At 44.6% G+C, this 17,847-nt stretch overlaps 1 protein-coding gene across 1 annotated transcript in view; it reads left to right on the top strand.

Moving 5' to 3' along the window:
• Positions 1 to 4,247, top strand: part of NIPSNAP2 (nipsnap homolog 2) — a 57,116-nt gene extending 52,869 nt beyond the window's left edge. The window contains exons 9-10 of the mRNA XM_077296420.1: positions 1,501 to 1,584; positions 1,872 to 4,247. Coding sequence (XP_077152535.1) covers positions 1,501 to 1,584; positions 1,872 to 1,936 — 149 coding nt within the window. The 3' untranslated portion in view covers positions 1,937 to 4,247. The remainder of the gene's footprint in view (positions 1 to 1,500; positions 1,585 to 1,871) is intronic.
• The last annotated feature ends 13,600 nt before the right edge of the window (positions 4,248 to 17,847 follow it).

Raw genomic sequence — 17,847 nt, 5'->3', positions numbered from 1 at the left:
GATGCAAAAGGAGCCCTGACCAAGTATTGAGCACATTTACTGCACATACATTTCAGTAGGCCAACATTTCGGATTTTACAATCCTTTTTCAAGCTGGTATTATAAAGTATTCTAATTTACTGAGATAATGACTTTTGTGTTTTCATTGGCTGTAAGCCATAATCCTCAACATTAACTGAAATAAACACTTGAAATAGATCACTGTTTGTAATGACTCTATATAATATGAGTTTCACTTTTTGTATTGAAGAACTGAAGTTAACTTTTTGATGATGATCTCATTTTGTGAGAAGCGCCTTTAGGTAATAACTTGCTGATCACGGAGACCCCACCAATTCGGGTGCCCCATATGAATTAAGCCGTAAACTCCTAGAGAAAGCCAAGCTCAGTATTCCCCTATCTTGAGTAGTCACATAGACTATTAGTAGACTAGTCTACCACTCATCTGATGAGGGCCACTTACAGAGCTGTTCTCAGAATGGGTTGTAGTCGATGGTGGTCAGCAAGTTATGACCTATTCTGTGGGTGATAACTTTATAAAGTGATCCTTAAAATGAAATCTCTCAAAATGACTTTCATATGAAGCACAGGCACTTAGTGCACCCTTAGTGTGGCTAACCAGTTTAGTCCACCTTCCCACCTACTTTTTCTGCTGGCTACAGATTGTGCTGTCAGTCAAGAAAGAGCGTGAGGAGTGGTGTGAGCACAGAGATAGAAAACAAATACGGTAGATGGGAAGGTGCAGTGAATTGCTTGGCCTCGTCAAGGGTGCACCAAGCACCTATGCTTGGTTTGGATAGTCTTTATGTGCTGACCCCCTTAATGTTGTACAAAGTAGCTGATAATCGATCCCACACTAATGAATAATGTCAGCAGAAAGTATAGAACTTTAACATCTGATCATTTTGTTTCTCTGGGTGATAAATTTCCACCAGAGGTGTCTGGTAGCAACTTGCTTCTCTCTCTCCCCATTCAGAGCACATGCTTACTCAGATGTGGTTGGCTTTACAGTTATGCATTTATTAGTATGTGTATAGAGATATGGGAAATATTGAGTATTGTATTTCCTTAATAGTGTATGGCCTGCATTATTGTCTGACGTGTTGCTTGGACCTGATCAAATACAACATTTGTGGGAGGTCTCTGAGCTTGAGACTATGATCATCAGAACAAGTTGGCCATATCGGGTGGTACAGCTAATAAATCTGTTTAGCAATGGTCAGAAATTGTCATTAGAAGCTGTTTTTTTTGATCACTCATTTATGGACATAATAGAAAGCTGTCCTGTCTGGACCACAGTGACATCATTGTTCTCAAAATCAGTTGGGGCTGGCTCCCATGGACAGCTGTCATCTGATGGAATGAAAATGATGCATGTTCTTTCAGAATCCATGAAGTTGCATGTATTACAGGCAGTAAACCCTCGTTAGTTACAGTAATTAATGCAAAATCGGGTACTACATTATGGTGTTGGTAATTATCACTGTCATGTCATTCCAGCTTACACCGATCTCCAGACCAGAGATGACATCAGGAATTCAGCCTGGCAGAAAGATGGCTGGGATGAATGTGTCTATTATACAGGTGAGCGACCACAAACAGATCTGTTCTGTCTCTATCAAGAAGGAGGCATGGCACTTGCCCATATCCTATATCTTTATTCTTCAAGAATGTGACATAGGGCAGGAGGTGCAGCAAGGAACGGTCTTTTGCATCTTGTACTTCATCTGGCCTATATATAATTTTTTATTTAGGGTTGTGTAGAAGCAGGTCTTGTATTAAGTTTATACTCATATTTGTAATTCTCATTTTTTTTTTTTCAAAGTTTTGTGTCACAATAAAATGTAACACTAGTCGTTTTTTTGTTTCAGTCCCTCTTATACAGGAGATGGAATCCAGAATTATGATCCCATTGAAGAGTTCTCCTCTCCAGTAATGCACTGTGTCTTTTGTGGCTCAGCTGAAGCGGTGGCGAACCTCTCTATCCATTGCTTGACCACATTCAAGCTCCCAAGACAAATGACTTACAATTCTATAACTTAGCTCTTCACATGGTACCTACACCAAACTAGTAGTACATGGATTGTTTTATCTCCCTAAGAATATTGATTTGGCGCATGACCTGTGAAGGAACTAATAAGCACCTCATACAGTGGTGGGCAACTGCTGGCCCTTGGGTACTGGCCCTATTTGTACAGTACACAGGGCAAGACAACTTGATCACCCAATGGTGTGATGTTTTGCTTATTGTAAAGATTGACCACGTATGTGCTCCCATTTGTGTGCTGCAGAGGCTTGTGAGCTTGACATCTATCCCTGCTGACCGCAAGCATATACAGGCGGTAAGCCGCTGTCCGATATTTCTGGTAGTGGCATACTGAATTTTTGCTCCCCTGACATCGGTTGTTGGGCGACCACATGCACATTAGATGGCTGGACAATGTTTGGGAGGCATTAATATAATGGGTATGGTCAGCTTGAAGGTGTTGGCCAAGAATACACTTTTTCCTCACCCAAAGGCTTTCACATGTTTAAAACACTAAACGCGCTTTATTCACCCTCCTCCGATCCAGCGCTGCCTCTGTCGTTACTCTGGTCTTTGTCCACTGGCTGCAGCGTTGATATCATGACATCACAGCTGCAGCCAATCACTGAACTCAGTGGCTCTGCCATTGGACTGGATCACCGGCAGCAGCCTCTATATTATACTGTAGCTCCAACCACTAGAAAGGTATGACCAGCAATTATTCAGCACAGAACTCAAATTATAAAGAAAAACCTACAAAATCTTATTCAGTGGTGAAATAGTCTTTAAGCTTCCAAGTAAACATCACCCATCTCGTCAGCCACTCAGAAAACATGCCAGTCCTTAGTCATCCTCCAGTTTAGAGACAATTTTATGAAAGAAGTTGTCTTGGTAAAAAAGTATTCCCTAAGCCTTCCTACCTATGTAGTCTTCCTGGATTTCCAGCTCCGCCCTGGTTCCTGGTGACTACTCTGCTGCGTTGCCGGCTCCCTCATCGTCTAGTGGTTGGAGCTTTTCCAGTGGAAGGTCGGAGTCACACTAGCGTATGACACCCGCTGCTGTTTCCCAAGCACCTATAGACTTATATGGGTGCATGCGATCTGAGTTTGGCATGCAATCGCAGCATGCTCTTTTTTTTTTTTTTCCTGTCCAATGGCGATCGGCACAGGGAAAAAAGAACACCACTGAGAACATAAGTATAGGATTAAATTAGTACGAATGCAATACAATTTTTAATAGGAGCAGGTGGCATCTGGTCCACACATTAACCCTTGTGGATCTGACTAGTCTGGTTTCAGGTCAGTTAGGCCAGCAGAGAACTGGAGCTGTGCTGGAAATCAGGGAAGATGGCGATGGGTAAGTGTTATTACATGGAAACTACCTTGAATAGGATGAATTGGGGAATAGAAAAATTGTTGAGACTTCTTTAACAGAATTATAAGTAATTTCCTCATGTAATGATATGAGTCCCTCCGTTTATTATTATTCTCTTAACTTTCTTCTACAGCTTAGCAAGCTCTAGCTCTCTACCTTGAGGAACACAGATGCTGTTTGCAGTAGTCTGTATTCTGTGAATGTAGCCCATTGTCACAACCCCCGTAAGAACACTGGCTCTTCCTGCAACTTCCAACTGCTTTTTCTATCATTTTTAACCCCTTTTGCTGTACCAGGGCCTCACAAGTTTCTCCCTCCCTTATACAGAATTACACCCAGGCAGTTTGTAATGTAACCCTTATTATGGACACCCTGTTACATGTATTAGTGCATCTGTTACCAACAAAACTCTTTTCTTTTGTGTGGTGTGGAAAAGTTACAATTAATCTTTGTCATTTAATCTGTATACAGGTCATGGCGCTTGTGTTCATGGGATTCTCTTGTATTCTTCCCATTGAACGCAGGTTTTTTTTCCCAGTTTCTTGTGTGTAACACAAATACAACGCATCCGATGAATTCCGTAAATATGACCACCAGCAGTATCGGTCAGGTTGCCCTCATTTCTAAGCTACATGTTGGTTTTCCAGGCAGATATTGGTGGTTCTCTTGGAAATATAGGATCTTGCTACATACTGTCATCCTGCGGAGATAAAACCATATTCCTCTCCTGTATGGAAAGAGAACGAATTCTCTATAAAACGTTTGTAAATTGTTGCAATATAGGTCATCATGTGAATAAATGTTACTGGTTTTCTGCTAAGTAGTGGTAATAAATCCTTTTATTTGACATGATCTTTACTTTGTGTTGTGGATCCAGAGTTAGCCATACATTTAGATGGCAGTCTATTGAAAGCTCGCACAGCCAACAGCAATTCCTTGTGAGCGCCCCATGAATATGCCAAGCATACATGCGTTTTCATTAGGGCGAAGGGAGTAACTGACTGATTTACTAGACAAAACACAAAACGCTTCTGCAAACAGAATCGGGCAAGTTGAAATCCAACATGGCCAAGACGTCATTTCCCTGACATCTGCCACCAGGGACATACTCCAACATACAGTTATTTTGGCATCATATGCGCAATTTCTTTTGTCTGTGACAAATTTACAATTAGCTGTACAAGCTTTAATAATTAAAGTATTAAAGTTCAATACTAATAAATGTGCACCATTGAGTGCATGGTAATGTTGAAGGGAACCTGTCAGACTCGACCCACCTAAGCCGTCTATATGGGCATGTAGGTCATAGCAAGCTGAATAAACTGATATCTTGAGATCTGTAATCCTATCTATGTCTTACTCCAGAGAAAGCCACGTTTTTCTTGTGTAAATTACCTGTTAAGATCTATGGGCTGGACATACATCTTCATGACAATCTGCCTCCAGAGCTTATTTTATGTGAAAGGGGGCATGTTTCACACTGGTAACGCATCACATCAGTGTGGATTTATCTGGAATAAGACATTTGATCACAGATATCAAGAGATCACTGTATTCCTGTTCCTATGACCTACATGCCCATATAGGCGGCCTAGCAGGGGTGATCCTACTGACAGGTTCCTGTTAAGGTAGGAATCCTTTTATTTGGTTGCCCAAGCTGAGCCATAAGTATGGCAGACGTTTACAGAAAAGGGTCTGTAAACTGCAGCTGATACCGCGGGAGCAGAAGCCCACCTCATGTTCTCCTGAAACCAAAATCAAGAACCATTGCCTGGAGTTTAGAAGCATTAGTTGTTTTAGGGCCTTAGGGTTTAATGCCACGAGCAAATTGAAAGGTCAAGATTCACAGCAAATGGTATGGACTCCGAATACATGATGGCTTCTGTTCTAGGTGTGTGGCGTGTTTTCTTGAGTACAGTATGTCTCCTGGTGTTTAGATTTTTGTATTATTTTTTTTTTCTTTAAAGTAGCACAAGAATGTTTTTTTTTTTTTTCTTTTCTATAGTTACTCACATCTTGTATATAGCTCTGCTGGTATTCCCGAATCTAGTTGTTCCTATGTGAATATTTCCACATTCCTTCTTTTCCGTTAAATCATGTGATCTCATGTTGACACCCTGTGACTTGCCTGCCAAAATTGGGATGGGGACAAAGGAACAAAACTTCCAAATTATTAGGGTATGTGTCCACGTTCAGGATTGCATCAGGATTTGGTCAGGATTTTTCATCAGTATTTGTAAGCCAAAACCAGGAGTGGGTGATAAATGCAAAAGTGGAGCATATGTTTTTATTATACTTTTCCTCTAATTGTTCCACTCCTGGTTTTGGCTTACAAATACTGATGAAAAATCCTGACCGTGGACACATACCCTTATTGTTGGGAAAACTACCTTTTGTCCTGACTGAATGCGATCCCAATCTTTGCACTACATATGTGGCCCCTATCAGAGACAGGCACATAGGGTCCATGTGCAAGAAAAATTGACCTGAATCCTCATTCTTTTTTCAACCTTTTTAGAATTAAAGTTTGCACAATTTTTACTCTAGGTAAAAGCTCTTAAGAGCTAATTTAAAAAAATGGTTTTTTTGTTTTTTTTTAAAGGGAAGGTACCGCGTTTGTAGATCATTATTAAATTAATGTAATGTAGCATAACATGCTGTTATAGCCAAGTTTTGAATGCATTTAAAACATATTTTGTGTGTTATAGGAGTTTAAAGAAGGCACTGGAGGCTGACATCTTGCTTTGACAGTAGCAGCACGACACTTTCAGTGTCATAATACGGCAGCCCATGGTCATAGGGTCGGTGTCAGTCTTATCTCCTATCTATTGTAATAGAACTGTCACTGCTGTGAACTGGGCACGCCTCTGTGGGCTTCACAATGCACAGTAGTGGGAGTGTTCTGCTGCTATATTCATGGAGCCCTGGGATCTGCTAACATAAGCAGTACTGCTTCCAGCAGAACAGATCCTAGATTGAGTAAAATGCAGGAGAAAAGGTGGGGGCACTGGCAGAGTATCAGAGATTACAAAGACATCAATGGAGAACAGTGTACCATTAGCATTATCTGAGCAGGAGTTGTGATTCATCCCTCAGTAAGATAAGGAACTGAGGGTCTGTAGTGAAGGGCCAGGCCATTGTGGAGGGAGGTGAGAGAATCATGTAATCTGGGTGAGACAGTAACTGCTGGTGATAGCAGATCACAGGGCAGTCACCCACCAAATGGTGCTGCCCTGTGATGCTACTCTTTATTCTTCCCCAGGGATACTAGACCACCCAAAAGGGGAGGGAAATGGTGATGTTAGCAGTTACTGCCCCAATTTTCCAACTAACAGTATTCACATTTTGTTCGCGTTTTTTCGCTATAAAAACGCATACATTATGCATCCCATCATTTAGAATGCATTCTGCAATTTTTGTGCACATGATCGCGGTAAAAAACGCAGCATTTTCATTAATTTTGCGGATTTCCCACTATATTATTGCATTGGGAACCTCCGGAAAAATACGCAAAAAAAATGCGGTAGAAACGCATGCGGATTTCTTGTAGAAATCCTGAACGTGTGCACATAGCCTAAAGCTGGTAAATCTTACAATAGCTGCTTGAGGTCTAAAACGGAAAATGCTCCCCCTAGTGGTAAATATATAAGTAAAAAAAAACAAAAAAAAAAACATTTTTCAAATAGAAATGTTTGCAAACAGTGCAATCATTGCACTACTACATTGTAATTATTATTTAAGCTTAATTTCACAAAAAACAAAGTACAAGAAAACTGGTGGCACATTCCCTTTAACCCCTTTCTGACATATGACGTACTATCCCATCGAGGTGGGGTGGGCCCCTATGACCACCGACGGGATAGTACGTCATATGCGATCGGCCGCGCTCACGGGGGGAGCGCGGCCGGGTGTCAGCTGACTATCGCAGCTGACATCCAGCACTATGTGCCAGGAGCGGTCATGGACCGCCCCTGGCACATTAACCCCAGGAACACCGCGATCAAACATGATCGCAGTGTTCCGGTGGTATAGGGAAGCATCGCACGGGGAGGGGGCTCCCTGCGTGCTTTCCTGAGACCCTCTGAGCAACGCGATGTGCTCACGTTGCTCTGAGGGTCTCCTACCTCCTCCCTGCAGGCCCCGGATCCAAAATGGCCACGGGGCTGCATCCGGGTCCTGCAGGGAGGTGGCTTACAAGCGCCTGCTCAGAGCAAGCGCTGGTAAGCCTGCAGCCCTGCCTGTCAGATCGCTGATCTGACACAGTGCTCTGCAAAGTGTCAGATCAGCGATCTGACCCTATAACATGATGTCCCCCCCTGGGGCAATGTTATAGTGTAAAAAAAATATATATTCAGATGTGTAAAAAAATAAATAAATAATAATTCCTAAATAAAGAAAAAAAATATTTATATGTATATATTTATTTATGTTCCCGTAAATACATTTCTTTAAATTAAAAAAACAAACAATAAAAGTACACATATTTAGTATCGCTGCGTCCGTAACGACCCCATCTATAAAACTGTCCTGCTAGTTAACCCCTTCAGTGAACGTGGTAAAAAAAGGCAAAAAACAATGCTTTATTATCATACCGCCAAACAAAAAGTGGAATAACACGTGATCAAAAATACAGATATAAATAACCATGGTACCGCTGAGAACGTCATCTTGTCCTGCAAAAAACGAGCCGCCATACAGCGTCAAAGAAAAAATAAAAAAGTTTTAGTCCTCAGAATAAAGCGATGCAAAAATAATTATTTTTAATATAAAATAGTTATCGTATAAAAGCGCCAAAACATAAAAAAATATAAATGAGGTATCACTATAATCGTACTAACCCGAAGAATAAAACTGCTTTATCAATTTTACGAAACGCGGAACGGTATAAACGCCCCCCACCCCAAAAAGAAATTCTTGAATAGCAGGTTTTTGGTCATTCTGCCTCACAAAAATCGGAATAAAAAGCAATCAAAAAATGTCACGTGCCCAAAAATGGTACCAATAAAAACGTCAACTCGTCCCGCAAAAAACAAGACCTCACATGACTCTGTGGACCAAAGTATGGAAAAATTATAGCTCTCAAAATGTGGAGACGCAAAAGTCATAGTTACTCACCGATAACGGTGTTTCTCAGAGCCCATGACAGCACTACCAGAGAGAGGGGATCCGCCCTTCAGGGACAGGAAACCTACAGGATAAAAGGGCGGTACCTCTCCCCTGCATCAGTTTTGTTTACAGAGCATCGGAGGTCCTCCAGGTTAGTCACAACAATAAAAAATATACAATTTTATCATATTGCTTAACGAGTAAACACCGTGTCTATATGGAAACCACTTCACACAAAATAATGTGCTCACCGCACACGTGATGAGGGGGGGAATAAGCAGGTGCTGTCATGGGCTCTGAGAAACACCGTTATCGGTGAGTAACTATGACTTTCTCAGTCGCCCATGACAGCTCTACCAGAGAGAATTTCAGAGATATTGCTTAGGGAGGGACCACAGCCTGTAGAACCCTTCTTCCGAAGGTCAGGTCAGATGAAGAGGCTAGGTCTAAGCGGTAGTGTCTGAAAAAGGTTGAAGGTGATGACCAGGTGGCCGCTTTACAGATTTGATCTAATGGTACCTCCGACCTTTCGGCCCAGGAGGTCGCCATAGCCCTCGTAGAGTGGGCTTTCAGTCCCTCTGGAACAGCGTTTCCGGTGGATGAGTACGCCAAGGCTATTGCGTCTGTCACCCATCGAGCAATAGTGCCTTTAGAAGCTTTGAGTCCTTTTCTGGGCCCCTGGAAGCAGATAAAAAGAGACCCTTCCTTCCTATGCTGCTGGGTGATCCTAAGGTATTGGGCTAGACATCTTTTCACATCTAGTGTGTGGAATTTTTCTTCCTTCTTATTCCTAGGGTCTGGACAAAAAGAAGGTAGTATTATTTCCTGGGATCTATGGAATGAGGATGCAACTTTTGGCAAATAGGCAGGGTCTGTTTTTAGTATAACTCTATCATCCAGGATTTGTGTAAATGGAGGATTTGTAGATAGGGCTTGGAGGTCACTTATTCTACGGGCCGAAGTCAGGGCTATTAGGAGGGCTGTTTTAAGTGAAAGAATCTTAAGAGTTAGTGATTCTAAGGGCTCGAACGGGGATTCTGTTAGGGCTGACAATACTAAATTCAAATCCCAAGATGGTAACCTCCGTGTAGTTACGGGTTTAGACCTTGCAGCTGCTCTGACGAACCGTACTACCCAAGGGTTGGCGGCTATGTTTTCACAGTATAGGGCTCCCAGAGCTGCTATTTGTACCTTTTAATGTACTTACTGAAAGGCCTAGGTCTAACCCTTTTTGTAAAAACTCTAGTATTTCAGTGATTGGGACCCCGTCCTGCAATCTTACCCCCGAGGATGATAGGAATTTTTTCCAGGTTTTACCGTAAATTTTTGTAGTTACAGGTTTTCTACTTTTCATTAGAGTGGACATTAGTTTGTCAGAAAACCCTCTTTCCCTCAATAGTGACCTCTCAAATACCATGCTGTCAGATGTAAATTCTCTGACTGGGGGTGGAACACCGGTCCCTGAGACAGGAGGTCCGGAAGATCCGGAAGGACCCAGGGATCGGTGATTGATAGCATCCTCAGCCATGAGAACCAGGCTCTCCTGGGCCAGAAGGGGGCTATTAGGATGAGTCTGGATCTGTCCTGCCTGACCTTCCGCAGGACTGCTGGAATGAGAATGGTGGGGGGAAACGCATATGCCAGTGTTTGTGTCCAGGGAATTGTGAACGCATCCACAGCCTGGGGGTTCCCCCTGGAGTCCAGGGAGCAGAAGGCTTCCACCTTCCTGTTGTGAGAGTTGGCAAAGAGGTCTATCACGGGGACTCCCCATAGATCTGTAATTTTGTTGAAAATCCCCTGATTTAGAGACCACTCTCCCTGCCTTAATTGGGTACGACTCAAGAAGTCCGCTTTCTGGTTTTCTACTCCCTTTATGTGTAGGGCCGATAGGGAAAGAAAGTTGTTTTGAACCAGGCTGAAAATTTCGGAGGTGGTTTTCATTAAGGTTTGGGATCTGGTTCCCCCCTGGTGGTTTAAGTAAGCCACCACTACTCGGTTGTCCGAGAATACCCGGACATGATGTCCTTGTAGCTCGTCTAGAAAGAACAGTAACGCATGATTTACCGCTGTCAGTTCTTTGTGATTTGAGGAAGACTTGAGCTCCTGAGTTGTCCATAACCCCTGAGTAACTTTGTTGTCTAGGTGAGCTCCCCACCCTGTGGGACTTGCGTCTGTGGTGACTATTTGAGACGCCTCTATCATCCAGGGAACCCCCTTTGATAAGTTGCTGGGATTTAACCACCAAGCTAGGGAACGAATAGTGGGCAAACCTAGAGACATGCGACTCTCTAACCGCCCCCCCAGTGGTTTTTGGTTCCTTAAAATGTCCCACTGGAGTGGTCTTGTGTGGAGCTGTGCCCACTGAACTGCTGGGAGACAAGCAGAGAGGGACCCCAGTAATGACATCGCCTTCCTTAAGGTCATGGTAGGGTTTGCACGCGCTTCCGATACTAAGTGGATTATCTTTTGTTTTTTCACTTGTGGAAGGTAACACATTTGAGAATTTGAGTCCAAGGTGAGACTCAAAAATTCTTGAACCCTGGTTGGTTCCAGCTTTGACTTTTGGAGGTTCACTAGCCAGCCCAGGTTTTTTAAAGTGTCTATGACCCTGTCGCATTGCTGACGGCAGAGGTCGGTCGAATTGCTGACAATCAGAAAATCGTCTAGATATGGGATAATCAAGATATCTTCCTCTCTCAGATGCGCCATCATCTCCGCCACCAGTTTGGTGAAGATGCGGGGTGCAATTGATATGCCAAAGGGAAGAGCCCTGTATTGATATTCCCTTGTCTGTCCTTTCATGACTACCGCCAGTCTGAGGAATTTCTGAGAGGTCTTGTGGATGGGGACGTGATAATATGCGTCGCTGAGATCTAGAACTATCATAAAGCAGTTTGGAAACAGATTTTTTATCGTTGACTGTATTGACTCCATTTTGAATCTTTGGTTTTTTACATAAGTATTCAACTTCCGTAAATTTATTATGGTCCGGAAGGTTCCGTCTGGTTTGGGAACCAGGAACAATGGAGAGTAAAATCCCTTCCCTCTTTCCAGAGGGGGGACCTCTTGGATGACAGCTTTGTCTATTAGTTTCACGATTTCTAGTTCCAGGGCTTCTTGTTGTCGGGGAGACGATCTCAGCGGTGTTACGACATAGTTTCGTGGGGGTAAGGATAGAAAGTCTATGTAAAGCCCGTCTCGTATCAATTTTAATATCCAAGGGCTGGCCGATATTTTCTCCCAGGCCGGGAGGAATTGAGATAATCTCCCTCCCACCCTGGGAAGGATGTCACTTGGGGGGGGGGGGGGGGGGGGGGGGTTTCTATCCCGAGGGGAGTTACCAAAAAGGAACCCTCCATCTTTCCTTTTCCCGTCATCCCATCGGGTTTGATCCCTTGGCGGTCTCCTTTTAAAAAATTTTCTATTCCGAAAGGGCCGCTTATTATATGTTGGGGCTAGGATGGGAAACCCTTTCTTTTTATCCCCTACTTTTTAAAGGATATCGTCCAGAGTCTCTCCAAAAAGAAATTTGCCCTCACACGGAATGGAACAGAGTTTTTGCTTGGTTTGTAAGTCCCCCGGCCAGCTTTTTAGCCATAGAGTTCTACGCGCTGCATTTGACAGGGCTGCAGATTTAGATGTTAATCTAATTGAGTCGGACGAAGAATCTGCTAGGAATGCTGCGGCTCCTCTAATCATAGGGATAGAGTCTAAGATTTTATTCCTGGGGACCCCATCTCTGAGCTGTTTCTCTAGGTTATCAACCCAGATCATTAAAGACCGTGACGTGCAGGCTGCCGCTATGGTAGGTCTTAAGCATCCTCCTGCTGACTCCCAGGCCCCTTTAAGGAAAGTATCTGCTCTCTTGTCGAGAGGATCTTTCAGGGTTCCCATGTCATCAAATGGTAAGGCGAACTTCTTCGAGGCTTTAGCCACCGCAACGTCTAGTTTAGGGGCTTTATCCCATGAGACAGAAGTCTCATCTTCAAAAGGGTATTTCCTTTTAATAGAGGGAACCGATGCGTTTTTCCTCTCCGGTTTCTCCCACTCTTTTTTAATTAACGACTGTATATTCTCATTAAGGGGGAACACTTTACGTTTTTTCTGGGATAGCCCCCCAAACATAATGTCCTGCACAGTTTTGTCAGGACGAGGGTCCAGTACCCCCATTGTTGATCTTACCGCCTTAACAAGGCTATCAACCTCGTCTAGGGGGAAACAATGACGACCTCCACTCTCATTATCCGAAGAAGAAAAAGAGGAATCTTGTGTATCCGAGTTCTTACTCTCGGAGCTGGAGGGGTCAGTATTTTCGAAGGGAGTAGGTTGTTTCTTACTACCACTTTTCCCGCTTTTAAGGGAGCTAAACATAGTCTCAACCTCTGATCTAATTACAGATCGTAATTCGGAGGCGAAGTTTGGGGTCTCCTCACAGAGGACTCGTCCTATACAGGAGTCACACAGGTTCTTATCCCACGTCTGTGGCAGAGCTTTTTCACATAGGGGGCAGGCTCTATTTTTCATCTTCCCCGTTCTTTTCCTTGCCTAAGATAAATGGAGAAGGGGAACCCCAATTACAAAAGGTGAACTTTCACGAAGATCACTCACCAATCTGACGCAGCCACAGGTACCGGTTCTGGAGGAGGGGTAGGATCTTGACGTGTGAGATCCGTAGAAGGTAGCTGATTCACCACGCTGGAGACTTTGCTATGTTGCGTGGAATGGCTACCAGACCGAGAACTCCGGGTGCCAGCAGAAGACCGCTTTTTCTGTGCGTCCGGTTTCGGTCGTTGATGGTGGCGCTGCTGCTGCTGCTGTGGCGGCGGTGGCGGCTGGAGCTGCTGATCGCGGTCTTCCATGGTTTTACCCTGGGACGGCATGCAGCAAGAAGTCTCCATATCCACCTTCTTTTAAAGTGAGCGCTTGTTATTAGCCCCTCCTCTGTGGCTGCATCATTGAGGAAGCGTCCATTTTTATTTTTTTTTTTTCCTAACTCTACTGCGCATGCGCGCGCAGTCAGGGACCCGGAAATGGAGTGATCCGGTTCCGGGGCAGCGCCATCTTGGTACACCTTACTGCGCTGCCCCCAAACCGGAAGTTGTCTTCATCACCTCCGGTGCGGCGCCATGTTGGAATGCTGGCGTCCTGCACAGCCGAACGCCGGGAGCCCCGAACTCCTATCCGGAGTGGTGGCTGCGCTTCCCCCTGCTCACGCTCCGGACCCATCGGTCGTAGCCGTGGCAGCCTCGGACACCGCACCAGCCGTGGCAGGGGCCTCCCCGCTGCCAGGATTCGGACTGGCCGGCTCCGGACTCTCAGTTGGATCTTCATGGTTCCGGTCTTCAGGTACCGTCCTAGAAGGTTCCCCGTCAGGGACAGGAAACCAAACTGATGCAGGGGAGAGGTACCGCCCTTTTATCCTGTAGGTTTCCTGTCCCTGAAGGGCAGATCCCCTCTCTCTGGTAGTGCTGTCATGGGCGACTGAGAAAACTATTTTTTGCAATAAAAAGCGTCTTTTAGTGTGTGACAGCGGCCAATCATAAAAATCTGCTAAAAAAAAGCTATAAAAGTAAATCAACCCCCCCCCCACCCCCCCTTTCATCACCCCCTTAGGTAGGGAAAAATAATATTAAAAAAATGTATATATTTCCATCTTCCCGTTAGGGTTGGGGGTTAGGGCTACAGTTAGGGTTGGGGCTAGGGCTACAGTTAGGGTTTGGATTACATTTACGGTTAGGGGTGTGGTTATGGTTAGGGTTGGGACTAGAGTTAGGGGTGTGTTTGGGTTAGGGTTTCAGTTAGAATTGGGGGGTTTCCACTGTTTAGGTACATCAGGGGCTCTCCAAACGCGACATGGCGTCCGATCTCAATTCCAGCCCATTCTGCGTTGAAAAAGTAAAACAGTACTCCTTCCCTTCCGAGCTCATCCGCATGCCCAAACAGGGGTTTACCCCAACATATGGGGTATCAGCGTACTCAGGACAAATTGAACAACAACTTTTGGGGTCCAATTTCTCCTGTTACCCTTGGGAAAATAAAAATTTGGGGGGCTAAAAAACCCTTTGTGGGAAAAAATATTTTTTTATTTTCACGGCTCTGCGTTATAAACTGTAGTGAAACACTTGGGGGTTCAAAGTTCTCACAACACATCTAGACAAGTTCCTTGGGGGGGTCTAGTTTCCGATATGGGGTCACTTGTGGGGGCTTTCTAATGTTTAGGTATATCAGGGGCTCTGCAAATGCAATGTGACACCTGCAGACCAATCCATCTAAGTCTGCATTCTAAACAGCTCTTCTTCCCTTCCGAGCTCTGCCATGCGCCCAAACGGTGGTCCCCCCCCCCCCCCCCCCACATATGGGGTATCAGCGTACTCCGGACAAATTGGAGAACAACTTTTGGGGTCCAATTTCTCTTGTTACCCTTGGGAAAATAAGAATTTGGGGGGGCTAAAAAAATTTTGTGGGAAAAATTTTTTCCCTTCCCCATGACAGCACCGGTACATGAGAGATGGTCCCGCCCCCAAGAACAGGAAACCTGCATAGGAGATAAAAGATGGGGGCGGCACCTCTCTCCTCAGTTTGGTTTCCTGTTCTTGCGGGGAACCTGCGGTGCTGCATGGGGAGAGGTCTCCCTTGCTAAGGCCGGTCTCTGACCGAGGTCCGCGGTGGGAGCAGCGGCGGCGGCGTGGGCGTCGCCTCCATACCTGAAGCTGCATGGGCGTCCTTCCCCACTGCGGACTCCCCAGCGTCCGCTCCTGGCCGGAGGCTGGGCTGGGGGAGAAACTGAAAAGAGCGTCCCCATCACGACGCTGGCGCCGAGTGAATGGAGGAACTTCCGGGTGAGAACCGGAAGTGACGCTGTAAGCTGAAGGAGCGGTGTGCTGACACTCCCCGGGGGGAGGAAGTTCAGAGGCGCACACACCGCTTCCTGGCCGACCATATTTAAGTTACAAGGCGGCAAGCAGGCACCGGTAACGGTCTCCTGCAAGATGGCAGATCCAAAGGAATCAGCGATCCCAGCAGAGAACCCACAGCCTGTCGTGGTACTAAGGGTCCGGTGGGTGAGTGCCTTTGTAAGGCAAAAAACATGTTAGTAACTCTGTGTTATATATATATATATATATATATATATATATATATATATATATATATATATATATATATATATATATATATATATATATATATATATATATATATATATATACAGGGAAAGAAAGTTACCTCTAAACAAAAGCATAAAGTGTGTGCACTCTGTGATAGAAGCCTTCCCAAAGCATATGAGAAGCGTATGTGCCGCTCATGCATAGAGAAAACTGTATCTGAAGAGTCATCATCTTTGCTTCAGAATATAAAAGATATTGTGAGAAACGAGGTGCAGAGCACAGTAAAGGAGCAGTTAAAAATTCATGGATTGCAGAGCTCCGTAAACCCGCCCTCTGCGCCTGCCCAAATATCTGATGTAGAATCCGAGGGTGAACTGGGGGAGCTTCCGCCCGAGGAGGGTTCGGACCTGGACTCTTCAGATGAAGAGTGTGGCCGCCCATATATAACTGGTCAGGTCCACCCTGGGGGTTGAGACGCCAAAAGAAAAGCAAACGATACAGGACTCCATGTTCAGTAATTTGGAAGATAAAAAAACAGAAAGTTTTCCCTTTTCACGATAACATATTAAATCTTATCAAAAAAGAATGGAAAAAACCGAATAAGAGAATTTCAGTTCCCCAGGCCTTAAAACGTAAATATCCCTTCGATGAGGAAATTTGATTTTCAATCAAAAGTGAAGCTCTGTGCTGTACCCTGTGAGGGGCAATATTTATTCGGCAGGGCTTTAGATGAAATTTTAGAAAAAGCAGCGGACAAGAAGAAATACTTTCCTCCACCTCCCTTCTTTAAACGACGCTGGTATGACAACCGTCGGTCCTTTCGAGGATCAGGTAGAGGCCGAGGCCGCCCAACGGATAGAACCACACGGGGGAAACCCTGGGGTGAAAAAAGAGAAAGAGGGTTTCTTTTCAATAAACCTCCAAAACCAGATCCCAAACAATGACGCCATATTCCAGGTGGGAGGAAGGTTACGGTTTTTTGTCCATCAGTGGGTAACCTTACAGCCGTCTCCATGGATAATCAACTTATCAGACGGCCTACGATTAAACTTCATCTCCCTGCCTCCTCACCGAATAAAAGTTACTCGGGTGGCCAAAAAGAACCAGTTAGTCCTCGAAAAAGAAGTTCGTCTTCTTTTAGACAAAAAAGTCCTGGTAAGAGTACCTCCACAGGAAATAGGGAGGGGGTTTTACAGCACCCTTTTCCTCACTCCAAAACCAGATGGGTCTTTAAGAACAATCTTCAACCTAAAAGAATTAAACAAATTCATCCGAGTGGAAAAATTCAAAATGGAGACTCTGAGAACGGCGGTAAAACTGCTGTATCCAGGATGTTATATGGCAGTCATAGACCTTACCGATGCCTATTATCATGTGCCAATCAGCAGAGAGCATCAACAATTCCTAAGGTTGGTGGTGCAGCTGGGCCAGGTCTACACCCACCTACAATACCAATGTCTCCCCTTTGGGGTATCAGTGGCTCCTCGTATCTTTACGAAAATAATTTCGGAAGTAGCATCCTTCGTAAGGAGAGAAAACATTCTACTAGTGCCCTATTTGGACGATTTCCTCCTTATAGCCGACAATCAAGAAGATTGCATAAAAGCAGTCACGACAGTACGAGAGCTGCTTACCAAACTAGGGTGGATAATAAACTTAAAAAAATCAAGATTGAATCCGGTCCAGGTACAAGAGTTCCTAGGAATACAATTAAATTCAATCAGACAAGTCTGTATCCTTCCAGACAGAAAAGTCGAGGCTATAAGACGAGTAAGACAAATACAGATGGCCCAATATGTCTCGGTGAGGGAAGCCATGTCCCTCCTAGGTATGCTAACTGCAACAATTCCAGCAGTCCAATGGGCACAACTTCATTCAAGGGACCTACAGTGGCAGATCCTGTCAGAACAAACAAAAATACCTTACAACTTAAATCGAAGAATCGTATTGTCACAACATGTACGGGACTCTCTAAACTGGTGGCTAGATTCCGAAAATCTAAAAAAAGGGGTCCCATGGTCAATCCAGAATCCGGTGGTACTAACCACGGATGCGAGCCCGTTAGGTTGGGGGGCACACCTATCAGATCGGATCCTACAGGGGCTATGGGATCCACAAATGCAATTAGCCTCCTCAAACTTGAAAGAATTAACAGCGGTAAGGCAAGCGATTCTTCAAACGCAGGAGGATGTCAAAGGGAAACATCTGGTAGTGTTGTCCGACAACAGCACAACG

The sequence above is a fragment of the Ranitomeya variabilis genome, chromosome 3, assembly GCF_051348905.1.
Source record: "Ranitomeya variabilis isolate aRanVar5 chromosome 3, aRanVar5.hap1, whole genome shotgun sequence".
NCBI lineage: Eukaryota > Metazoa > Chordata > Amphibia > Anura > Dendrobatidae > Ranitomeya > Ranitomeya variabilis.
This window is presented reverse-complemented; position numbering and strand designations above follow the sequence as displayed.